Source organism: Rattus rattus, chromosome 11, assembly GCF_011064425.1.
Source record: "Rattus rattus isolate New Zealand chromosome 11, Rrattus_CSIRO_v1, whole genome shotgun sequence".
Lineage (NCBI taxonomy): Eukaryota > Metazoa > Chordata > Mammalia > Rodentia > Muridae > Rattus > Rattus rattus.
Window position 1 is genome coordinate 94608593 of NC_046164.1, and position 27177 is coordinate 94635769.

The 27177-nt window shown below is 40.7% G+C and overlaps 1 protein-coding gene across 1 annotated transcript in view; it reads left to right on the forward strand.

Annotated features, from left to right (window-relative positions):
- Ehbp1 (EH domain binding protein 1) overlaps positions 1 to 27177 on the forward strand; it is a 255761-nt gene that overhangs the window by 104555 nt on the left and 124029 nt on the right. Inside the window, 4 exon segments of the mRNA XM_032916220.1 lie at positions 307 to 446; positions 14734 to 14838; positions 15418 to 15540; positions 20015 to 20177. Coding sequence (XP_032772111.1) covers positions 307 to 446; positions 14734 to 14838; positions 15418 to 15540; positions 20015 to 20177 — 531 coding nt within the window.

Sequence of the window (27177 nt, forward strand, 5' to 3'; positions counted from 1 at the left end):
GGACCCAAGTCTAAGCACAGTGACATTTACATTTCATGTGTATCTTACGTATGTGGCCTAAAGAGTTTCTCCAGTGTTTGTAGCACACCTGAGCTTTGCCTGTAGCCTGTCATGTGTCATGTATGAAGTTTTTCACGGGTGACACCCCATTCATGTGGAAGGCTGGGGTTTCAGAGTGCTTTAGATTTTGGAGTGTTTTAAATTTAAGATTTTCAGATTAGGAATGTTAAGCATGAATTTCCTAATTATTTTTTAAGAAATGTCATTTAATAAACTGTGTGTTACTTTTTGACTACTTTCATATAGGGATGAAGATATGCAGAGCTTGGCTAGTTTGATGAGTATGAAGCAGGCTGACATTGGCAATTTAGATGATTTCGAAGAAGATAATGAGGATGATGACGAGAACCGAGTGAACCAAGAGGAGAAGGCAGCAAAAATTACAGGTGGGCCGAGTTAGCCCTGAACCAGGCATGGGCACCATTAACCCTGAACCAGGTGTGGGCCATGGTGGCCCTGAACCAGGTATGGGCCACCTTAGCCCTGAATCAGGTGTGGGCACCATTAACCCTGAACCAGATGTGGGCTGCAGTGGCCCTGAACCAGATGTGGGCTGAGTTAGCACTGAACCTTATGTTTATTTTCTAATTTGTGACTCAAGTTTTGATTTCGTTTTTAACTCCAGTGAATTTAAGAGAATATGCATACTTCTAATCAAATTCAAATGAGATTTAGTGTTCCTTCGGTTTGAGTTTTCAAAAAAGTTTTTTACTGAATGCTTTTCTTTATAGTTAAAACAGATGATGTATCTTTGTTAATTTTTCAGAAATTAACCTATTTATATTCTTACTTTTTATGTAGTTAATCTATTAAAGATAGAAGACTTACATCCTCAAGTATTTAGTCAAAAAACACCAAAAAACAAAAAACAAAACAAACAAACAAACAGAAAACTCCAGTTTTTACAGTTTGTAACCTCATCCTAACCTGTCTCCTTTTGCTCCATTTTATACGTCCTTCCTTGAAATCTTGTCCACTGTTGGTATTGTAACCTGTGTTTCGTACGCTTGTTAACCCATCTCCGTTACTTTAAGTACATCTTTCATAGATATTATTGATTAATCTAGCCCTATAACACTTGCTTTTTAATAGCTATTTGCAGGGCTGGGGAAATGGCTCCATCAGTCAGGTGCCCGACACACAACAATAACAACCTGGGCTTATTCCCCAGAAGTGCAGAGCTCATGTCTGTAATCCCAGTGCTGAGGAGACGGGCGTCTGAGGGGCTGACCTTGCCAGAGGAGCAGGCTCCAGGTGCAGCTGGAGCTGAGAAAGCAGCAGACTGGGACCTCTGCTTCCTGTACACACCTGCACTGCGCATGTACATGAGCCGCCTTCGTGCTCACACACGTATGTGTGAGCACGTGCACACACAGCTGTGAGAGCACGTCCGTCCCGTGAGCTGGCGTACTGAGCTTCACCAGCTGTTTCCAGGCCTTCTCTTGTTATTTTCCCCTCTATCATTTTGCCACTCTAATTTTTAATTTTTAAAAATACTTTTAGTGTGTGGGTGTCTTGCCTGCATGTACGTCTGAGCACCACATGCATGCCTGTAGTTGCAGAGGCCGAAAGAGGGTGTTGGAGTCACTGGAACTAGTGTAGACACAGTTGGGGTCATCGTGTGGGTGCTGGGAATTGAAGCCTCATCGTCGTCTGCAGGAGCAGCCGGCGCTCTTAACTGCTGAGCTCTCTTTCACTTTAAGCATTTTTTCCCCCTCGAGTAATTTGAAAAATGTTTCCATTTTAGAATAGACTTTAAAATGAATTAACCAGACAGGTAAATGAATGAACCTGTAGACTCTAGTATTAAAATTAAAACAGGCATCTAGAATTGTACTAATAAAAATTAAAATAAGTTAAAAACAAATCAAAATAAGACAAAACAGAGAGAAAAAAAGTCAAAGAAAAAACACAAAACCACATAGATGCGAAATCCCATAAAAACAATCAGAAACAATAATATTTAAGCAAAAGATGTGTAGGGGGGAAAAGCTCAGACAAAGCATTGTGACACATACACGTATCTCCAGTTGGGGTCATTTTGTGTTGACAGGCACGATTTGTATCCCCAGTGAGACGCCATCAGAGAAACTATTTGTTTCCTTTGGGACCAATCAGTTGGAGGTAGCTTTGGGACAAGAATGGGGGCATATGTCCACTTCCCTCACAGCACTTGGATTCCATCTGGCTTAGACTTGTGCAGACTTTGTGCATACTCTGCTGCCACAATCTCTGAATTTATCTGCCTCAGTGCATCCTACGGTGTCTTGAAAGCTATGTTTCTTTGCTGTCTTCCATCCTCACCGGCTTTCACAATCTTCCCAACTCCTCTTCTGTATGTAGAGTTCTCTGGGCTGCGAGATGAAGGATTCGATGAGACATCCCATTTAGGACAGGATTCCAAGGTATCTTGACAGACAGCGAGCACGTTTTCTCATTGTGGGTCTCTGTTTGTTCCCATCTACCACAGGAAGAAGCTTTGACAATAGCTGAGCAGGGTAGTGACCTGTGAGTCTAGCAGAAAGTTGTGAGCAGTCATTTTCTTGCTATGTTCCTTAAGCAAGTGTAGCATTTGGTTTTCCCCCAGGTCCACGGCCTATCTTGTTCTTTGGCTGCCCAGGCAATGTTGGATGGGTTTCATCTCGTGGAGTGGACCTTAATTGGAATTAGGTAGTGATTGGTTACTCACACAACTTTTGTGCTACTGTGGCAGGTCACTGTTGGAGATCCGAGGGGGTCTCCACCATTGGAGATCCGAGGGTTTGACTTTCTCCTCTGTTCTGTACAGAGCACTGCACCGTGCCCTGTGCACATCAATCCATAGGGGTGAAGGCTCTACATAGGCACCAGCTTGACTTTCTAAATCCAGGGAGTTCTGAGGTTTTCTCCAGCTCTAGGGCCTTACGTTCAGACTGGAGAGCAACCACTAGCCTTGCTGTCATCGGGGTTGTCTGAGGCTGGGAACCCTGCGGTCGTCGGGGTGGTCTGAGGCTGGGAACCCTGCGGTCGTCGGGGTGGTCTGAGGCTGGAACCCTGCGGTCGTCGGGGTGGTCTGAGGCTGGGGACCCTGCGGTCGCCGGGTGGTCTGAGGCTGGGAACCCCAAGCGGTCGCCGGGTGGTCTGAGGCTGGGACCCTGCGGTCGTCCGGGGTGGTCTGAGGCTGGGACCCTCGGTCGCCGGGGTGGTCTGAGGCTGGGAACCCTGCGGTCGTCGGGTGGTCTGAGGCTGGGGACCCTGCGGTCGCCGGGTGGTCTGAGGCTGGGGACCCTCACGGTCGCCGGGTGGTCTGAGGCTGGGACCCTCGGTCGTCCGGGGTGGTCTGAGGCTGGGAACCCTGCGGTCGTCGGGGTGGTCTGAGGCTGGGGACCCTGCGGTCGTCGGGGTGGTCTGAGGCTGGGACCCTGCGGTCGTCGGGTGGTCTGAGGCGGGTGGTCTGAGGCTGGGACCCTGCGGTCGTCGGGGTGGTCTGAGGCTGGGACCCTGCGGTCGTCGGGGTGGTCTGAGGCTGGGAACCCTGCGGTCGTCGGGTGGTCTGAGGCTGGGACCCTGCGGTCGTCGGGTGGTCTGAGGCTGGGACCCTGCTGTGTATGCAGTGGACGTTGCTCCTCCTCTTCGCACCGTTCTCTCTTACTCTTTCCTACTCCGCTGAACCTTCCTTTCCAAAAGGCCCCTTGTGTGAGTGGGGCTTGGAGGTTGTTTCCTGAGCAAGGGAAACCCGTGGCTTGGGGACAGGAATGTGACAGATTCCTCTGTCAGAAGTGCACAGCTGGTGACGCTCCTACATCCTATGCTGTAGGCTTCTGTTGCGTTTGTTTGAGCCTCTGCTTTGCTGTACAGAGCCCTTACCTTTCCAATGCTTCCTGTTGGCTGTTGGCCTCCGCCTGTGAGCCTGTGACGCTCTATCCTGAAGCCTTTCCTGTTGCCTGCTCTCGAGCCTCTTCTACTTCCCTAACCACCTCTGTGTGTCAGATCCTCCATTCAAGCCCTCCATGTGTCGGAGTTGATTTTTGTGAACGGTGAGAGGTGGGAATCTAGTCTCATTCTTCTACGTGCGGATATTTTGTTTTTCCAACACCACATATGCGTTGAGGGGGCTGATTTTTTTTTCTCCATGTGGTTTTGTTAAAAACCAGCTAGCTATATGTGTGTGAGTTTATATCTTGGTCCTAATTCTATTCCCTTGATCTTCACATCTGCTTCTGTGCCAATACCATATTGCTTTTTAAAATTATTATTGCTATGGCTCTGTAGTAAAAGAAAAATGAAATAAAACATTGGAAATCTGGTATGTTGATGCTTCTAGTGTTATTGTTTAGAATTGCTTTGACTATCAAAGGTTCTTTATGTTTACATGCTAATTATTAAGTTTTAGTGCATGCCTGTCTATCTGTCTGTCTGTATGTATGTCTGTATGTATGTCTCAATATCTGTCTGTATGTATACGCTTTCCACAGCATGGAAGTGGAAGTCAGAGGAGAAGTTGTGGAAGTTGGTGATTGGAGTCAGGCTGTCAGGCCTACTGACAGGCGCCCCCACCTCTGAGCCATCTCACTGGTCCTCCATGTGAATGTTAGGATTTCTGTGAGAATGGTTGTAGAGTGGTGGTTAAGGATTGCATTGAACCATTAGATTGCTTTTGATGGAACACTCAGTTTACAATATTAATTTTTTCAGTGCGTGCACATGGGAGATCATTCCATGTTCTAGTGTCTTTTCAATCTTCCTCTTCAGTGTTTTAAATTTTACATTGTAGGGTGTGTTTCACATTCTTGGATAGGTTCATTCCAAAGCTATTTTGGGGGTTGGGTGAAGTTGTGAATAGAACTGTTTACCTGTTTTCTCTTGTAATACTTTTATTACTAGTATATAGGAAGGCTACTGATTTTTGTATTTTGGGTGCTGGAGAGATAGATTAACAGTTAAGAGCACTGACTCTTACAGAGGACTTGGTTTTAATTCTCAGCGCCTACATGTTGTCTCACAACCATCTATAACTCCTGTCCTGGGGATGCAACTCCTTCTCTTGGCCTCCATTGGCATCAGGCACACACATGGTGCATTACATGTAGACAAAACACCCATACATAAGTTTTTAATTTCATTTTTGTATCTTAGCACTTTGCAGAAGTTTTCTGGTGGACTCTGTAAGATACTATGTATAGACCCACATAATGTGCAAATAATACTTCTAACCTTCCTTTCCTGTTTGTATTCCTTTTTTCTTTCCCTTGTCAAATGTGCTGGCTAGGACTTCAAGCACAATCCTCAATAGGGGTGGACAGAGTGTGTACCCTTGTCTTGGTTCTGATTTTAGTGAAAATGCCAGTTTTTCTTTTTCTAGAATGATACTGAGTTTGACATGTCACATGTATCCCTTAATATATTGAGATGTGTTTCTTCCACTCCTAGTTTTTTTCATAGTTTTTATCCTGAAAGAATGTTGAACTTGCCAAAGGCCTTTTCTGCATCTAATGAAATTATCGTGTAGTTTATGTCCTTGAGTCTGTTTATATGTTATGTTACACTTGTTGGTTTGTATATGTTGAAACATTCCTGAGTCTCTGGGATGAAACTGCCTTGATCATGGTGGTCTTTTTGACGTGCTCCTGAATTTAGTTTTTAAATATCTTTGAGAAATTTGTGTCTCTGTCCATTAAGGAGATTGGTCTGTAATTTTCTTTTTTCATTATGTTCTTTTTCTAATTTTGACATATCTTTATGATCCAATTTTTCTTTCTTTAATTGTATTGTTTTTTATATTTCTGTTCCTTAATGGTAGGAGTCAGTTCTACTGTGCTAAAGTGTTTCATATTTCTAATAGCTAGAATACTTGTTCTGTCCTTGTACTCTAAGGTAGTACATTTCTTTGAAGGCAAGGTTTGGTTCTTGAATACTGTTTTTAGAATCTCTTCTGCTAGACTGTGTGTTTTCACTGGAAATTGAGACCATTAGTAGTCATGGTCACTGAGAGGTGTGTGTTAAGTTCTGCCGTCTTGCATCATCTTGATGTCGTAGACGACTGAGGTTTCAGCTTTCTGAGTTCTGTCCAGATCAGATTCAGGATTTCTTTTCAGTCGCACAGTTGGTCTGGTTTCATTGTGCAGGCTCCTCTTTTGGTTTTAGTTTACTGGAGCCTTTGGTTGTGGAGCTGAGGCCACAGCAGAGTTCTTTGGAAATGCTGTCTTGCTCCTGTTCTGTCGGTTGTCAGTGCTGAAGGGAAGGGACGTCCCCGGCTTCCCCTTGTGCTCTCCTCCCTGGGTTACAGCTCTCCTGACCCCAGCTGCCAAGAGTGTACGTCTGCTGCTTCTCCCATATCTCTCCTCTTCCCAGCTTGTTCCATGGAGAGACTTCCCAGCTTCATCTGAGGAACACTTTTTTTTTGTAGATTTTTCAATTAGCATATATTAATTATGTAAAACAGTGGATTCAATCAAGATATTCACAGCACATATAATGCACAACCTTCTTGGAAGGAATAGATTGCTAGCCAGTATTTTATGTGAATCTCAAACTGACATGTAAAGAATAACCATTTAGTTGGTAATTGCTTACAGTGGCCTTTGAGTCAGTAGTAGTTGACAAAATTTATCTTCTACAGTTACATCAAATCTTTGCTAGAAGATCTGTATTTGGGCTGATCAAAAAGTCTTTACTCCGTTCTGTTTGAGATAGGCTCCCTACTAGCTGGAAACACTTTGGGACCTGCTCTCAAGAACCTTTATTGAAACTATAGGTGACAGCCCTCTCATCTGTAGAAGCACAATGTCAGCGGATAGCCTGCAGAATTTTTCATTACAAGAGAAAAATTCCTGAAACGTAGCATAAGTGGCAGACCTTGGCAGGCTCGGGACAGAGCGTTTTAGTGAAAAGTTTAGTCAAGTCTATGCAGACTTGAAATAATCAGCGTTTGCATCTGTACACCCTCACTGTGCTTGAAGCGGTATTTGGCAATATGCTCGCCTTTGGAGTTCACGTTGAGTATCTTTCTTCTTTATCTGTCTTGTTTGTTTCAGTCTGTCTGCTTTTGTTTCTGTCTGTCTGCTTGTTTTTTGTTGTTCATTGGTTAACTGATTGCTTTTTATGGTGTTCAGGGATAAAATCCCAGTCCTTACACATGCTAGGAAAGCCTGATCCTAACCCTCAGTCCCCATGTTAAATCCATAAACATACAGCAAGCAGGAAGGAGAAAATATGCCTGGGTAAAAGACAAGGTCATATTTAGTAAACTCAACAAAAACCAGGCCAACTAAAACACTTTATGTAGAATAGTATTGGGGGAAACTCAAAAATTATAAAGTTCCCCGATTGCTTGTTGAAAAGATCATCATATAGTCTGTTTAGACAGTCAGATTCTTATGGCCTAAGTAAACCAAACTTAGCCTTGGATTTGTTTATAGGCTATAAGAAACAGTAAGTCATCTCTTTATATTCTTGTCCTTTTACCAACCAGTGACACTTTGGGTGCAAAGAGACAAGATGCACAGCGGGCTTGTGGGTTTGTTTTGTTTTGTTTTGCCTAAAATTCCTGTGGTGAACAAGAACTTTTTCAGTAGTTTGGTAAGCATTCCTTACTAAGTCCACTGAAAGTGCATGCCCAGTTCTCCACATCCAGAGAAGCACAAATTTGCAGTCTTCCCCCCTGTGCAGAGTCCTACCATACACATGCAGGATGAAGCAGGGTTCGTTTTTTTACCATAAGCAATGTTGCCTGGGACTTGCAAATCCGTAGTTGATAAAGTTAATTTGGGAGAAGGAGGAAAGAATGACACATTGGCTACCTTCAGGGGAAAGACTTGCAGCAGTCCAGATGGCAGCAGAGGAGATCCCACATAGAGATGTGAGACTGCAGACTTGCTAACAGCATGACTCAGGCATGCAGGATTCAATGTCCAACTCCCCAGGGCTCTGCAAGGACAAGGAGGCCTCTCACCTTTGACTGGGAGGTTCCTCAGAATTAACATGAGACTCTGGTTAGAAAATATATTCATTAGTTTGCTTATTTTTACCTGAGCACTTGCCACCAAGTACCCAGGATGTTCAGATACAAAATCATTTCTGTGCAACCAGTATCATGAAAAAATGAAACAGCATGTATTTTGAAAATTCATTTAAAGAGTAAGAATTTTCAGAGGCTCAAACCCGTTACATACTTCTTAGCGATAGGAGGTAAGACAGAAATGGGGCCATTCTCACTCCTTGAGCCAGAAAGTTTGTAAGCATAACTACTTAGAAAAGAAATAGGAAGGGCTGGGATATCAAAACGTGGTGGCGTGTTAGCATAGCAAGCATGAGGCCCTAGGTTCAGTCCCCCAAACTGAAAATAAATACGTCACTTTATTTTAAAAAGATCAATAAAAAGGAGTTGGAAATCCTAAGAGGGGAGAGAGAGCAGAAATATCTCACACTGCCTGCAGTTTGGACCTTGGAGCAGAGTAAAAGCAGCAGCAAACTACAAACCCACTCAAGACTCTTACACGCAGCCCCCAGCTCTACCTGCCTTGTCCAGTGACTGAGCATTGAGCTTCAGAGAGCCTGTGTGACAGGATCGGGTGGGAGGGGAATAGAAGCCTGAAATGAAGCCTAAGCTTTCGGAAAAGACCTCGGAGGGACTATTCTAAGCTCCACTCCTAAGTTGCTCTAGGAGTGTATTCTAGTAATTCAAAGTCAATTTTACCATGTTCACAAAATAAAGAAAAAAAAATCATAGATTCATCTAAAAGATACAGAAAGGAGTACTTGACAAAATTGAGCACCAAGTTTCTTGGCAAAGTTTTATTTTTCCTTTGCTTTGATTTAGGGAACCCTGGCCTCTTGACTGGAACTGAGACGTACTTGCATACACTCACAGCTTCTTACAGTAGAATGCCTATATGTTATGTAAAATACGAGTGGTATAGAAGCGGTTATGTAGGCTAGCATATAAACAGTGAACATATGGAGACTAAGTAGGAACTCCATTTAAAACTGAAGTTTAAAAGAAAAAACGCATGGGCCAGGTGGTAATGGTGCACAGGCCTTCAAGTCCAGCACTCAGGAGACAGAGGCAGGTGGATCTCTGGGAGTCTGAGGCCCAGCCTGGTCTACAGAGTGAGTTCCAGGACAGCTAGGGCTACATGGAGAAACCCTGTCTCTACCCACCCCACCCCCCAAAGAAAACCATGGATTACATAGAAATAAATTGCTGAAAGGCCTGAGAAACCCCATACAGCTGTGTATTACATTATTGAAGGTAAGAGAAAAAAATTTAATAAACAGAGAGAGTTCTACATTCATAGATTTGAAACTCAAAATTGTTACTTCTCCCTAAACTAACCTGAAATTCAAGGTCAATTATAATCCTAGAAGATTTTCAACCAGTCACAGAAATTTAAAAGTTGATTTTTTTAAAACATACAAGAAAATCCAAGAACACACAAATGGGGGAAAATTAAAACAGATTAATAGTAGTCATAACAATGCTAACTTTAAGATTTACTATAGAGATTTAATAATCGAGATAGTGTAGTGTTGCCATAGGTCAGATAAATAGATATGCAGGGTAGACAGCCATGTCATTGCAAGGAAGAAAAGCCAATAAATACTTTGTTATGTTGCTAAGTGTGTACTATATTGCTAATCTGTGACACTTGGTAAGTTACGTTTTTAAAGTCCATTTTGCATATAAACTCATAGGAACTCAAGGACCATCTATCTCTAATAGCCATGAAATTTAAAAAAATAGTGAATCAGATTTTTTTAAAAATAAAAACTAGAGAGATTATTAAGAAAAATGAATGAGTCACAGATTGGAAAACAGTAGTGAAGCCAGGGCTGCAGCCCTCCCCTCCCTCCGGTTACTGGGGAGGGAAAGGCAGGAGGATCCGGAGCTCAGGCTCCTTCTCAGGCACACAGCAAGTTTAAGGACGGGCTATACATTTACTTTTCTCCGCTGGGCCGTTTTTCTGTATTTGATGACATAAATAACTGCGTCAGTTAGAACTTAGTTTCTATAACTTGGTGAGAACCAGGCATGGTGGCACATAGATGCGATCTCAATACCCAGGAGCCTGGGGCGGGAAGATTACTGCAAATTCAAGGCGCATACCTAGGCTACAGAGTGAGACCCACACACACACAGACATGTGCAGCCTCAGAGCAGGGGTCACTGAGGACGGTGAAAGGTGTGTGTGTGGAGAGCGTGTGAGTGCAGCTCATGTGAGTTGAGTGTCAGGGATGGGTGAAAAGGCACAGCGTCCTGGGGCTGGAGACACACTGTGGCAGCCAAGAGCACTTGCTCCACATTCCAGGACTCAAGGTCAGTTTCTAGCACTTAGGAAGGGTAATGATTCACAACCACCTGTGCCTCTAGCACACAGGCGTCTGTGGGCGTGCACGTGCACGTGCACACACATACAAATAAAAACAAACCCAGGGATGCCTATGTTTTTAAGATGTGCTGTTTAAATGTGAAGACTTCAGGAGAATGAATGTTCAGCAGCTGCTTGCCTGCTCAAAGCAGCCTCTGCCCTCCTCTCCCTTTGTGGCGAGCTGCTGTTTGAAAAGAGCATTACTAAACTTGTTAGATGTAGCCATAAGTCAGATGTTTACAGGCTGCAGCCTTTGAGGGAAGTGACATCTTGGTGACCTTGATCTCTGCCAGGAAGTTGAAGTGTTACTATTTTGGACTATCTTAAATAAGATATATTGCTACTAAGTCTAGTTATACTTAAGGGAAGAATGTGGATGATGCAAGACTCCCAGCTAGGCCTGGCTCTAGGCAGTTTATCTTTTCCCTTTAGCTCACCCAACGGGGTTCCTTTAAAGGAACAGCCACCCGCTCTTCATGTTGCCTCCTGTCCCCCCTTTCCAACGTGATAATCTGTTGGTCAATTTCTATCTGCTTTTAACTTCTAACAGTAAAGAGAAGTCACAAATTACTTGACCCTTTGCTTCGATTGCCTGCCCCCTAATTTCATTTCCCTGAGTTGCACCAGTGTGAAGCAAGTCAAAACCAGTTTGTACACTACAAGTGCCTTGCTCTGTGAGTTTATTGCTCAATTTGAGCAGCAGCGTAGGGTAGAATTTTTTCCTGCCCTGTTAGATGTCATTGTTAACATTTTCTAAGTAGGTACATTCCCAGTGAAATACGGCTTTAAATGAGTAATGAAGTAAAACATAAATATATAGGGCCACAGTGATGTTTCCTGGGAACATCTTCCATTTAAAAAAATTATTGGGGTTGGGGATTTAGCTCAGTGGTAGAGCGCTTGCCTAGGAAGCGCAAGGCCCTGGGTTTGGTCCCCAGCTCCGAAAAAAAGAAAAGAAAAAAAATTATTAACATTTTCTAATTGTAAAAAGAAAAATTAACTATAGGTGATTTGGAAGAAACAAAAGCACACTTTCAGAAGGATAACTATGTAACAAAACTAGGTATTTCAGGTTCCAAACCCACATAACAGCTGCCAGTTGAGGTATTTCCATAGGAAAGTGCCAGGGCTACCCATTACACCAGCCAAACACCCAAGCACCAGCCGTTTGTAAAGTGCGCATCTTGAAGTGGCTGCCCGTAGCTCTCAGAGTAAAGTGCACATTTTCCCCTTGGGTCACAGTAACGCTCATGAGTGAACATTTGCCAGCCTCATCACCCCTGGGATAAACCCGAACACCTCTAATTCCTCAAATGCCCTTCTCTTCCTCTTTTGGTTTTATAAATTAATATCTTTTTTTGGTCTTGCATTACCTCACATGTTCACCACATGCACAGTGCTGTACTACCTAACTGACCTGCCTGTCCCCTAAAACAGGAAGCCATGAGGGCAAGCAGGAGCTCAGACGCAGGCTTTTAATGAGAAAGTGCTACTCCTTTGAAGGTGCAAACATTTCGGATGTCTGTTGTTTGTCTCACAGGTGAGGAATGTTGACCTGGCCAGTCAGGATTCCCTTCACATTCCTTTGTGTGCCAGACAATTCTGAAGTGAAAATTTTAGGGTAAAGTAAGCATTAACGTAAGCTTAGGGTAGATCCGAGGCCAGGAGGGACAGGACAGTTTGTCATTAATGAGAAAACCAGGAAACAAATTGCTGTGGGTTGTTAATGAAGAAATGGTCACTGTTGATTTTCAATTTTGCCAAAAACATTCTGAGAGGGAGGAAATATTTGAAACATTCATAAAATTATGGTATAAATAATTTTTCATAAAATTATTTTTATGAAAATATAACTATTATATTTTATACCATAAAATTATGGTATAAACAGTTTCATAGTCTCATTTTGATACTATTTGAACATACTCTGCAGTATACCTAGAAGTCTATGGAACACTATCCATATTTGAAATTGACGACTAAGCCTTATGGCTTAGTGTTTTCCTACAGTCTTATGAGATACTTAATCCTGGTAGATTTATACTCTTTGAGATTAGATTTGTAAGCATGTACTAGTTTGAAATACCCTAGCTATTTAGAGAAAACTATATCTTTGAGTATTATTTGAAAATTCTCAACCAAGCAATGACACACTTGGAAACATAGGCAAGCAAACGATACGAGATGAAGTGCACACATTAGCTAAGCCCCGCAGGCTGTCTGTGAGGACTGGCCGGCAGTGTATGCAGAGCCTTCCTTGCTACTTAATATTTCTTAGCTTTAGCATTATTTATTTTATTGTTCATTTTTTCATGTTAAAAATACATCATTGGCAAAATTTTAAAAATCATACATTTGACATCACTGCTAGTCTTCCAACTCATGATTTTACAAAAATTTCTAAGTTTGCAATGATTACTAGGCAGGAAACGGTGAATTTTCCTTCTGAATTTGCTGTAACCTGAGTTCCAGAGCCAGGTTTGAAACCGTGATCCTAGTGGGCCGAAGAGATGGCGCAGGGCCTTAGAGCATGTGTTCCTTTCCCAGGCGCATCTGGGTTTGCTCTCGACACCCGGGTCTGGAGCCTCACAACCTCCGATACGTTCCTCTGGACTTTGTGGCCTTTTGCAGCTGAGCTGTGCACGTACTGACACAGATATACACATAATTAAAACAGTATTCCGACTATTTCCATTAATGTTTTTAGCACAGGGAGGGCTGGGGAGATGGCTCTCGGGATCTGAGTTCACCTTCAGGGGCACAGATGAAGATACAGGCGGCTCCTGCAAGCGCCCTCTGTCCTCCACCAGGCGCTCGCCGTCTGTTCAGCTGCCCTGCTCCCATAAAGGGAAGACATGCAAGAAAGTTTGTTTTCAGGGATTATCACGATAAAATAAAGGAAAATATTTTCAGTCAGATACAAGTTTGAGCTGTTCAGTAGGGCTGTACAGTTCAGTTGGGTTTATTTGTCTTAAGTCCCTGTTTCCGATGGTTGACTTTTACTGTCAGAAGCAGTTTTACTCTTACAAGATCTACTTTCTCCTTTGGATCTAGGAAATTGATAAGCTTATTGATTTTTAACTGTATTTTTAAATTATTTATTTATTTTATGTATGTGAGTGAGTACACTGTAGCTGTCCTCAGACACACCAAAAGAGGGCACCAGATCCCATTACAGATGGTTGTGAGCCACCAGGTGGTTGGTAGGATTTGAACTCAGGACCTCTGGAAGAGCAGCCAGTGCTCTTAACCACTGAGCCATCTCTCCAGCCCAGCTCACTAAGTTTTGATAGGAATTTTGTTCAAAAACGAAACATTTCTGCAAGCCTAATACGCTGGTAGTTGTGTATTAATTATGTTCGGTATTTATTAGTGTCTTTGTAGAGTGTAAATTCTCTGGGGACAATACAATGTCTGTTTCTTTTCATCCTTGTGCCCCAAGCAGAAGCACACACGGACAAATAAATGTTTGTTCAAAAAGTTAAGTGCTCATGAGTGCAATCCTACCACAAACATGGATTGTTTGATTTGGTTCAAGTAAAATTTATTGCATACTTAGATTTATAGTACTAAAGAACAGTTGTATTGATATTAAATTTAAACTGCCATATATTTCTGTTTTCTTCATTTCCCATGAAATGGTCTGGATCTGTTTGGTTCGTCTTCGTATCTAACATTTCCTAGGCTTAGCTGTGGCAGTGCTGAGGACTAAACAACTGACCCTCGTAAGGCCTTTCATTTTGCTTATGATGTGTATAAAAACAGTTTTCAATAGGAAATTCCTTGTGTGGTTTCTCTCCTTTCTCTTTGTCTGCAGTCTGTCTGTTATGGTAAGTAGTGTGCTTAAGGAGGAAACATTGTAGCTACTGTCCTGCTCTTAGGCCGTCCTTGCTGATGTTGAACACAGCAGAACATGAAGAATTACTCTGTACTTTATTCAAATAGATAAAGCCGTAAAGTCTTTGGTTACATTAAGAAATTTGCAAGACAAATAGTGATTGACGCTCTCGAAAGACGTTTATTGCTCTGTTTCCAAGAGTTGCTGACATCTAGTATAAACCTTTTATGTTATTTATTATTGTTGTTTTGTGTTTATTAACATAGTGATTATGCTACTAATAAAAAATGCCACTACTTAAACAAACAGTAAAATGATCTCAATAATGCCCAGTTGTTTACCGTTGTTATAGTTCATCAAAATAACACTTCTGCATGTATTTCCTTATTAATCAAACGTCTCCTGTCTGTTTTTGATAACGGCATGCTTCTATGGCTCGTTAGCTCAGTGACCTGACTGTACATTGTCTCGACTGGCTTCTGTTTACAGAGATTGTAAACCAGTTGAATGCTCTGAGCAGCTTAGATGAAGATCACGACGACTGCGTAAAGCAAGCAGCTATGCCCTCAGCTAAATCAGCCAGTTCCTCTGAAGGTCTAAAGCTTTCTCCCTCTGCTTCTGATTGCCTGTGACACTGTGACTTGCTGCACTCTCACTCCTGTCTGCTTAGCTGTCAGTCTTGTCCTTGTGTGCTCTCGTGGATGTTCTCTTTGGTAATTTGTAGTGCACCATCTTGCAACAAGATAGACCTTATCATTAACAAGTTTGTTAGTGAATGGTTTAATGTGAGTTATTCTGAGTCACCCGAGTGTTAGTCCCATGGCGCCTTCCTTACCTTCTTGTTGTGCCTCACACGCGCCTTCTAGAGCATTTGTGTCTGACCTGTCTACAAGAGTTTCCCACAAGTCTTTTCAGCACTGAAATCTAACTTCGTTGACATAGAAAGTTCCGTTATTTAATTCCTATGTGAAACGTGTTCCTTTTCAAATGTTTATTTTCAAATGCTGGTGTACTACAAAATACTCGAATGGCATTCTGCCACTCATAAAATATTGTCTTATTATTTGCAGGTATTATTAATGTGAATTTTAATACTTTAAAATATTTCATGAATTACCAAAACTCATGATTCATTATAACTGTGATGAACTTTACACATGCACTTATTTTCAGAACTTATAAACACACTTAACTTTTTGGATGAAGCACAAAAGGACTTGGCCACTGTGAATACAAATCCATTTGATGAACCTGATGTAACAGAATTAAATCCATTTGGAGATCCAGACTCAGAAGGTAACATGTTCCTCTGCACACATACTTTGCACAGAAGTGACTCCTCATGACACAGTGTTATACCCACAGATCAGAGCACCACTTAACCCTTAGTAGGAAAGCAAGAGATAATGAACACTGACCCACGAAAGGTCCTTGTACAGTCGAGTTTTCTCGAGCCATGAGGGCCGAATGTTTTTCTTAAGGTGGTGGTGGTTTATAACATTATTGCATTTAATTAATGCATATCCTTGCATTTGTTTATTAATCCTCTCCATCCATTTGATCAAAAAGATAGTAAAGGTCTGAGATAACAGTCTTTTACCTAGGGGTTACTCTAACCCTCGCTGATAGGCAGACTGTCGGAAGGAAGCCACGCTGAGGGACACTGATGCTGGTGAGATAGAGGTGGTTCCCCTCTTCCCTAGCCAGTTCACCCTGGTGTCCGGGGCACCCAGCATCCAGCTGCTTCCGACTGCATGTCCATGGCCGAGAACCACACTCAGTAGTGAGAGTGAGCTGTGTGTGTGTGAGAGCGTGGCGCAGAGGGGAAGAGCCGCTGCCATCACACGCGCACACACATGCACACACACAAGCACACACACACATAATCCTATTTAGTGAGGAATGAACCCAAAAGTCTTCCCCTTAAATCATTTTTCTTACCAAGTCATTTTAAACTCTTAATGCTTGAATAAGGGCCGCTGAAGAAGTGAGACTGCTGTTTAATTAAACCCCGCTCAGAGTGAACGCAAGAGCGGCTAACTACCGTTTACGTCTTTGGACCGCTCCCGTGAAATCTTCATGAGCTTGAAATGATTTTGCGACTGATGAGGATGGGAAGAGTTTGAGCTTTGTGGAGTCGCTCCTCCCGATGGACGGTGTCGGTTCATGGTCCTTTCTCTCCATTTCTCTTCCACTTCACCAACTTAGTCAGTGTGACTCACTGAGGTTTAATTCTGTTAGTACATTGTGGATTATGAACATATTTAAAATTGGAATAAAGTTATATTGAGCGAGTAGTAAGTCTCAGAGGCAGGCACTTTATGTAGATTGATCAGGCTCAGTCCAGCGTTTTGAAATTGAGGTGAACAGACACAGCTCTTTTTGACCACACATGGATTGCACATCTCGAAGTCTGTATGTTTGAAAATATTATGAAAAATTTTAAGATACTAGCATTTGGGCTTTTCATTTCAAAATTAAATGTGTAACTTTGCTAAATACACGTGAAATCGCTTTGTGCAAAGGGTGGCCACATAATGGATTCTGTGACGTCTCACAAGATGCCTAGTTTCTATTTGGAAATGATAAGCCAGCTTTATCCAAACTCTTAGCTCTGCGTATAAAGTTAAGAAAACAAGTAGGAGCTGTATTCTCTTCACTGTGTGCCACCAGAAATCCTGGAATAAGTAATCTCCCAGGATATAAACGAGCCAAAAGTGTTTGAGGTAGGAAAACATATGTAGTTGTTTAGATTTTTTTCAAGCAGTTTTAATTCTCGTTCATTAGCCTCTTTTTAAAAGGAAACGGTCAGTGCCTCAGTGGCCCGATCCGAAGTCACTGCGCTTGCTGCTGTGTTTGTGAAATGCTCTGAAGCGCTTGGCTGGTCGCTGTCTGTACACTGCAGTTTGCCTACTTTATGAAAAAGGGACGTTTCATTCTTTGAGAATTACATATATATATATATATGTATATATATATATACACATATATATATATATATATATATATCATATATTTCGCCTCCTCCACCACCTCCTAGATCATCCCAATCTCCCTACCCACCCAGCTTCATGTTGTTTCTCTTAGAAACACATACACATGGAGCTTGCATTGATGTAACTACTTGTTGGCTTTAGGTTTTATTTTTTAATGAAATTAATAAATTTCATTAGATCAGTTTCTATAATTATAATCTTGAAAGTAGAAGTTAAAATTTATTTCTTTTGACCGGTTTTCCATTGCTTAAGCATGTGTGTTCTGAAACTTGTTCATAAACGTCAAGGGGAAATTCTGCATTGTTCTCTTTCCTAAAGAGAATAGAAAATGCTTAGAAAACTTTTATAATGTTTCAATATTATGGTGTTACAAAAGATATACCATTATTGAAACGTTTCCCTATAATTCATTTCAGTATTTATTATGATTTTATGAATTCCTTTATTGGCTCAGGGTTTTTTGGTTTTTTTGGTTTTTTTGGTTTTGTTTGGTACAAAGACAAAATAAAACTTCTAGGCTAATTTCTGAAATTATATTATACATATATATATAGTTTGTATATATACGTTCTATAGTTGTTTGACTATAAATAATAAAACTTTCAAGCTAAGCATGGGGCTACATAGCTTGTGGCTATAGTACCAACTGGTGAGGACGTAGAAACAAGAGGTCAGTCACTTCCACCCAGGAGACCACGACTAGCTTGGCCAGTATAAAACCTCCCCATTTCAAAAAAAAACAGGCGTTGCTAGAGCGATGGCTCAAGAGTCAAGCGCCTGCTGCTGCTTTTGTGAGGCCTTGAGTTCAGCTTCCAGTGAGCACAGCAGCCTATGACTGTCTGGAGGTACAATTCCTGAGGATCTCATGGTCTTTTCTGACCCCAAGGGCATCAGACATGTAGGCATGCAGGGAAAATAATCAGATACATAAATAAAAACAATCTTTTAAAGGAGGAGGGACTGGGGCAGTGGCTTAGCAGGTAAAGATCCCCAGCACCTGCATGTAAATCTAGACCTGGGGGTATAGGTCTGTAATCTCAGGGTTGAGAGGCAGAAGGTCATGTTATATACCCTGACATTTTTTAAAAATAATAATTAGATTAAGTTGCTTGAGATGCTACTCAATTATAAAACAATCATATGATGATTATAAAACAATCATCACTTTCTTTGCTGTGGTTGTAATAGTGGTAATAGCTGTGGGGCAGAGGTCAACCATGTTACCTTCCTCTGCTGCTTACCATTTTCTTTTAAATTTTGTATATTTAAGTTTTTACAAAATAGGTTCTGCAGCCTGGAGCTTACAGTTTAGGTTAGAGTGACAGTCCCCAAGATCCACATGTCTCCATTCCCGCGGCCGCACACCCCAGCAGTTATTATTGAGACCTCCGTGTAGATGTGGGGGAGCCAGACTCGGGCCCTCTGAGCCTTCAAGCTGCTTTTCAGAACTTCAATAACGAGTTTCTGTTTCCTATAAAATAATTGTTAGAGTTGTCTGGACAATTTAAATTGTTTTAATATATTTTTTTTTGCCTTGTTTCACTTTAGAAAACCCCTATTTTTAATCACCAAAATTGTGTTCAAATTTGTTTTCAAATTAAAATTTGAGTGTTTTAAATGTGAATTTAGTATAGCACATTTGTGAGCTTACCATCATGATTTAACTCCCCCTCTCGTGCTTTCTCTTCAGAACTGAGGGTGGAACCCAGGACTTCATGCTTCTTAGGCACACTCCCCACCGAGCTACATCCCAACCCCACCCACATAATTTTAATACAGCAATTCAACTTGAATTTCCTTATGCTATTCTTGTTAACTAGGTTCAAGTTCATTAAAGGCTCTAAAAAGTCAAGGTTAGAACTGGATATAATATAGCTTAATGATAGAATGCACAAGGCCCAGGCTTCGGTCCCTTCCCGCCCTCCCCATCACTGCTGTGTGAGCATATGTTGTACACAGTTCAGAATACGTGCTTTGACACCTAGACGATGCACACTGGCAGACAGAGCTACCAAGGATCATTTAAAAATACCCGTTTTTATGTTCTTTTAAAAATTAAATTTGTCGTGCTTCAATCTAGGATGGCAAGCTCGGACAGTTGAGATAAACAGTGATTCTGCACTCTCAAGTGGTTTAAACCTTCTGAAGTTTATGCGCTGTCACGCTGTATGAGACACTTCAGAGAAGAGACACGTGGGGAGCTTGGAAAGATGTCGTTCTCTTCTTCTCTCCATTTTGTTTTAATTAATTTATAAATTAAATAATTAATTACTGTTCAGAGGTTAGGACTTGTCCTGTACACAGAGGCCCTCGTCACTTCACAGCACCCATCTCACAAGGCTCACATAGTCACTTGTGACTTTAGCTTTCAGTAACTCAAGTGCAGAAACCCACACGCACATACAAAATACACGCACATGCAAGATTTAGAAAAAGTCAATTAAAGGCAGGAGATGAGCAATCTAGACAGGCGAGGTTCGGGAGTTCTCTTCCTAAAGAAGGAGGCAAAAATCGTACGATTTACATTTTGTTGGGCGTAATAAGGGTTTCTTAGCTCCTCAGACATATATTCTTGTTTCATTATTGCTTTTGTGCTTCCTACTTCGGTGTCCATTGACTTCAGATTGCCTGCTTTAAAACATTAGAAGTAGAGGGTGTCGTGTGCTGTTAGTTTAGCCTCTGTTGCTGTTGTTTTATAGAATCAATCACTGAAACAAGTTCACCTAGAAAAGCAGAAGAGTCTTTTTATAATAACAGCTGTAATCCCTTTAAAGGTGTCCAGACTCCACAGCACCTGACCCCACTTGATGAACCAGAGACGTTTGTAATGATAAAGGATTCCCCACCCCAGTCAACACGCAGAAGGAACCCGAGACCCGTGGACATGAGCAAGTACCTCTATGCTGATAGTTCCAAGAGTGAGGAGGAGCTGGACGAGTGAGTACCTTTCCTTACTAAGCTATCATCACAGCTTAGCCCGTAAATTAACCTAAGGAAACCCTTCTGAAGTATACCTGATGGACACAAATGTTTATATGGAGTGTATCAGTTAGCATGTAACTCACCCTACTACTAGAACTTCTTTTGAGAATATTTTTTTAGTAAGGTCCTGTTTCTTTGTTTTATTACTTTTTAAGAATTTCATACATGATTATACTATATTACATAATTTCTACCTTTTCCCCTCACTCCCTTCTCAAATTCATGTCCTTTTCTTTCATAATTACTCACAGCAACAACAACCTACTGGTCTGATTAGTGCTGCCTGTATCTGCAGGAATTTATGACTGGTCACTTAGGCTTGGACAACCTCTTGGGGCTTGTGTCAGGAGGAAACTAACCCCTCTCTCTTTCCCTCCCTTTGTTGCAATTGACTGCCCATAGTTCTTCAGCTTGGGGTGGGGCCTTGTGAACATTGCATTCCCTCTGTCCTTGCTGTAATGTCTCCTGGCATGCTCTTGTACAGGCAACAGTGTTGTTGAGAGTTAGGGGGACCGACACTCCTGCTGTTTGCAACAGTCCTCCTGGTCACTAGAAGTCTTTTACTCTTAACTTTGGTTTTCTTCATGAAGGTACATGTCTATCTACCCTGACACACCAAGTTTTGGAGACTGTAGAATCTAGTTGGAATTCCAATTATATTTTCTTATTGAAACTCTATTATAGATGGTATTTAGATGTTTTTGATTGAAAGTTGTAGGCATTTACTTCACTTCTGTTGCAGTTCTGTTGTGGAAACCATTGAATTATATAGGATAGCGATTTGATCAGAAGACTTGTTCAGACACTTAACAGCACAATCCCAACATTGCTAAAACAGCTCAGTGTGAATAGACAGTGTGATCAGAGTTGCCCCGTGCCGGTGGCTTATGGCCTTGAGTGCACTTAAAGAGCAAAGAACAGCAACTAACCTGCACTTTTAGTCATAATACAGTAACACAGACTGGATTTAGCATCCCGCCTTAAGCAACTAAAAAATAGAATAAAATATTTGAAACAGTTGCTTTTGAGACATTGAACACAAACTCAGGGGATAATAATGCCCAAAAGAACAGAAAGAAAAAAGGTGGTTCCTACAGTTGTTCATATTTAGAAATGTTTCCAGCATTTTAGGGGTAGAAAAATTCACACAGTCCCCCAATATCTCCTTGACTTGGTGACACATAATTTGGATTTGTAGAGTTGACAACAACATTAGTAAACCAAAGTGATAAAACCTGCAAACTGAGCACCAAAGAGGAGATTGACTCTTCTTGTCTTTTTAGTTGAGTACTGACTAGAGCACACATGTGAGCAGATTTTCCGTGAGAAAGAAGCGCACTGAACAGTTGTGGGAAAATTTTTTCAGGATTGAGTATAATATGTATTTTTCCACTAAGCAAAGAGAAGGATTTTTCAAAACACAAGACATGAGGTAGAATGCGCATGCGTGTGTTGTCTCATTGGTGGCCCAGTTAGCTGATGCCAAAAGCTCCCTAAGCCCTGCCTCAAAACCTTAGGGCAGGAGCTGAAGAATCCGTCTAACTTAAATAAGTTAAACAAAATGTATTCCACTCAAGCCTAAAAATATCTGAGGCAATAGAAAATACGCAGCACCCAAAGTATAAATTTTGTACTTTGACACACAAATTTATCAGACTAGTAAAGAAATAGGAAAGTCTGACTATGAGAAAATCAAGTCATTAGCAATGGCTGTAGAGACGGGATAGGCAATGGAGCTAGTTAACAAGTATAGTAAAGAATTATAAATATATTTTAGAAGTTTGAGAAGGAACACATGAACATGAGTGATGGGGAACATACAAGTTGAACTTATAGAAATGAGAGATACAATGTGTCTAATATGTGTGTCGGGTGAGAGACAATGTGTCTAAAGTGTGTAGAGGAGTAAGATACAATGTGTCTTAAAGTGGGGGTGAGAGATACAATGTTTCTAAAGTGAGTAGAGGTAATGCCATATTAAATGCAGACCAAAGGAAAAAAAAAAAAAAAAAAAAAGGACTGGCAAATCTAAAAACACAACCATAGAAATTATTCTGATTGCAACATAGGGGAAAGAAAAAGAGTAAGGACCAGTGAGCTAGATAATTTCAATCAAGTAGCCTAGCAAGTAACTGGGATTCTAGAAAGGGAAAGGTGAAAGGAATGCAAGGAAACACACATGTGTACACACATGTATATATACATGCATGCACATCTACATGTACACACACACATACACACACACACTTCTTAGAAGCTGAATGAACTGCGGGTACAAGAAATACAAAGAAAGGCTTCTTAAGAAAAACAGTTCAAAACAGAAGACAGTGAGGTAATTTTTCTTAAATACTGAAAAATGAAAATAAAAATAAATTATTTGCCACAGTACTGCTTCAGTCAAAATCTTAGTGTTTTTCTTTGTAATATTTAATAAGGTTTTGTAGCGGATACCTAGAAATAGAAGGGACTCAAAATAAGAATTTTGACAAAACCAAGTTAAGGACAAACTATTTGATTTTAACTCACTGGCCAAAGCATTGTATTGTTACCTTAAAGTTGAATGACGGAGATGGAAAGGAGTCTGTAAATAGTTCCGTGGGTGTACTGAAGATGATTTTTGGAAGACTTAGCAGTGACAGTCAATTAGAGAGCAATCTGTTTTGGCTGGAGGGATGGCTCAGGGTGGTTAAGAGCACTGACTGCCCCTCTGAAGGTCCTAATCAGTCCCAGCCTCCACAAAGCAGTTCATAACTGTCTGATGCCCTTTTCTAAAGACGCAACACAAGCATGAAAGGAAGGACTAAACTGCCAAAGGCTTTCATTGGTAAGCAGGAAGAGAAGCTAAGGGACCCTGGGCTGGGCGAAGACTTCTTTTAAAGAAAATCTAAAAAAAAATAATAATTTGGATTTTATCAAAATTAAATCTTAGGGGAAAAAAGACCTTCCAAAAATAAAAAGGCAAGACACTAAAACATTTTCAGTAGACTGAAAAAGAAACTGGATGTAATTTGAGCATTGACACTAAAGAAGGTAGCTAGTAGGAACTGGAAAGAAATCCAGTTTCACTGTCTTCAAGGATATGCAAATTAAAGCCACAATGTTAATCCCAATGCACACCCACTTGAGTAGCTAAGATTTAGAAGCCTGATTATACCAAGTCTTCTCAATGCTATGGAGTTACTCACTTATATAGAGCTCTTAGAGTTCATCAGCCATCCTAGAATACACTTTACTAATCTCCAAAAACATTAATCATATGCTTGTCTGTCCTATCAGCCATGCCACTCGTGGGTGTTCACCTATAAGAAATGAATGAAAGTGTTTATAGAAAGGCCCTTTAGAAGAACGTTTTAATAGTTTTAATTATTCTTATAACAAGAATGGGGGTACTCAAATATCCACCTACCGGCAAATGTGTAGATCACAGTGTCTGTAGTAGAATTCTACCTAGGAATAAGGAGTAAGAAATTATTGATATGCTGTTGTGTGGATGAATTAAGATATCATCCTCCTGATTGAAAGAAGCCAGACTACAAAATGTACATATTATATAATACCATTCTTTAACACTTCTAGGAGGTACAAACTGTAGAGAGAGAAGTGGACTAAGCAGTATTTTGGTCAGAGCTAAACAGCAGGAGAGACTAAGAGGACTCCTTTGAAAAGGAAGCTTTGGTGAGAACAGAATGCTGTTTTCTTACTGTGGTAGTCAGCTTTCACACTGTGTGAAACCTACCTGCCTGCACTCAAGCTTGGATCACCCATTGTGTATTATTGGCACTTAAATTTGTTTTAATAGGAACAAGACTTTAAACTTTATTGTAAGAAATATGGCATGAGTCCTTCCCTGCTTGGAGTTCTTGGGCTTGGGGTTTCTTTAATGTGAATACCTGATACAGGACAGAGGAGATCTGTAAAGATATTTAATCATAAATAATGTAAGCAATAATGGTATGTTTCCTTGAAGTGGGTTTCTGCTTTACTTGGGAAAATGAACTTAGTCATTAACATTTAAATATTGGGAAAAGGTGTCATTCCTTAAAATAGCTTAGTAGGAAAAAATCTTTAAAATAGGGATGTAGGTTGAAATGATTTTTTAAAATTCACTGGATAAATGAAAGTTTAGAAATTTGATTTGTGTTTGGGGAAAAGTATAACCCCTCTCCTGGGTAGGGCTGATCAGTTCTCATTGTGAGAACTCATTGACTACTAGAATTCTCGGGTCTGTACTTTTCAGTGGACATTGATTTAGTTGTTAGCAAGGAGCAACGGAGTCAGTGTTAGAAAGGGTAACAACGGCAGAGAGCTCTAAACATTACACTTCCACTAGTGTCCAACGCCCAGACCGTTGACTTGGAAATAAGATTATTTAAGGAAACCATAATGACCAACTTTAAGCATTTGATGTCTTTTGTTTAATAGGATAAGGATTCTGATTTTTAATGATGCTCTGGAACTATATTTCTAAACCATTTCCTGTGTACATACATGAACAACACACAGATTTATATACACGCGCACACACTGGGTTGCACATACATACACATATACACACAGGTACACACATACACATACACACACACACAGGACTGAGAAGGAGAGTCTTGCCTGTGCCTTATGACCCTTGGCTACATTTTGAGAAAAGCTATATTTTCCGTAAGTACTCAGAGTTACAACATAAAAATCATCTTATTCCAAACCCAGGTCAAAGATTGGCTCAAGTTATTCTCCCTGTTTTCTTTGAACAGCTAGTGTGCGATCAGAATGAAGGTTCTCGTGGGTGGTGTAGGTGCTGAGTAATAGGCACACACCTAGAGTACTTGAGCGTGAATGCAAACTGTACGTGTAAGTATTCAGTCATTCCCAGATGCGTGGCTATTACACAACACATGCATACACGCCCTGCTGTCTCCTATTAACAAATTAAGGAGACAGCAGTGTTTACTTAAACATTTCAACTGCCTTTGTAAAGACTAAAGTCAGAACACGAGGTATTTCCCTTTGACCAAGTCAGCCTTTCAAAGGTGTTCTAGTGCTCTGTCACCTGGTGGTAGCAGTGGGAATCCATCAAAGGCCTTTTTTCAAAATAAAACAAAACCAATATATTAACTGACGCTCTAAACATTACACTTCCACTAGTGTCCAACACCCAGAAGAACTTAGTTGGCATTTAATTAATTCTTACTATTTCTCATCTTTTCTCTCCAAAAGTTTGTCGGTATAATATCAGTGGCACAAAGCTTTCATTTTTATATTTTTACCTCAGTAATAAACCTCTGACCTTTTACCAAGTAAAAGCTTCTGTGACTTATCTTCCATCACCAAGTTCTTCCTATATCCTATGACCTAAACTTGTGTAGGTACCAATAAACAGTGCCTAGTCTTTGATGTGTCAGGCAGTCCTCAGTACCCCAGCATACCTGTCAGCACTTGGAGAAGGTGTGTACCTTCACTGCTCTTTAGCTTGTGTCCTTACACGAAGGACCTGCCCAGGGTTCTCAGATGTCTCTGTGTTTGACAGTCGTTCCAGTTTATGTGGCAAGATGGAAGCTAATAAGGCTTAGAGCATTTCTGAAGTACCTTTGGAAGATCCATATGCAGTTATTTCTGGGATGGTGTGTGTTGTTTTTTGGTTTTCAAGGAAGCCCCTCCTTCACTTTATTCAGCTACACATTTATTTTAATTAATGAAAATTGTTTTCCAGTGAAATGTTTTTTTAGAGAACAAGATTACAAATTTTATTTATATCCTTGTTTTGTATTTTCAGTATATTTTAGTCTAACCTACTTTGGTCACTTTTCTATAATTCCAAAGAATAAATAATAATAATAATAATAATAATAATAATAATAATAATAAATAATGCCAAATAAATTCATATTTGTATTTTTTACTTATTTACTATTTTTGTGGACAGATAATGATATAACAAGTGCATTAACAAGTACATAGTACAAAGGTAAAAGTTTTATTTTGTTCAGTGATACAGAGAATACCAAAATAGACAAACCCTTCTGCACCCCTGTGTTCAATGATAAATTTAATAAAATTTATCAATAGAACATATACAATCTTTGGAACATACCAAAAGACCAAATTTGTGTATTGTGGGCACAGGAGAATAATTTTACACCAAAGATATAAAAAGTAGTTTCAATAAAATCATAGAAGGAAATTCCCAAAATCTAGGAAAAAAGCTGCCTCTGCAAATAGAACACAAAATAAACAGTACCAGGAAAGAAACTCTCCACATCCTCTTATAATCAAGACATGACATAATTTAAAAAACCAAGAATGGATGGAAAGAAGAAGGAAGGGGGTGTGGCATAGGAGACGCACACAGAGGAGACCCATTGGATAACAACTGATTTTCTCCTTTTTCGGTTTTTAAAACTCATGCATTGCAGTAATTAAAATCATTTGAACAACCACAAAAATGGCACTCTGGCTATACTGCCTTCTACCAGCTGAGGTACATGTTGGACTGTCTTGATCAGTACATCCCATCAGCATTTCCCTTCAGCATGTGCCTTTTGTCCCGTCCCTAACCACCAGACTGGCAGGTAGGGATGAAGGCCAACCTTCCCTGTCAGGGGCAGTGCAGCCATTTAAACCTGGTCCAACCCCTTTATATCCTACAGAGTTGTGATTACTGACAGCGACTTATAGGCTTATGTTTGAATGCTTGGTCCCTACTCAGTGGAACTGTGTGAGAAGGATTAGGGGTTGTAGCTTTGTTGGAGGAGATGCATCACTGGTAGTGGGATTTGAGGTTTCAAAAGCCCAGTGTGTGTGTGTGTGTGTGTGTGTGTGTGCACGCACACACACACACTCTCTCTCTCTCTCTGACAAAAGTTAAATACTTAAAAGGAGTAGAAGGAAGGCAATGCTTGTGACAGGTGTAAAAGATGTTGATGGTGCTTTGCCTCCTCATTGACCAGCTAGCTTCAGCCAT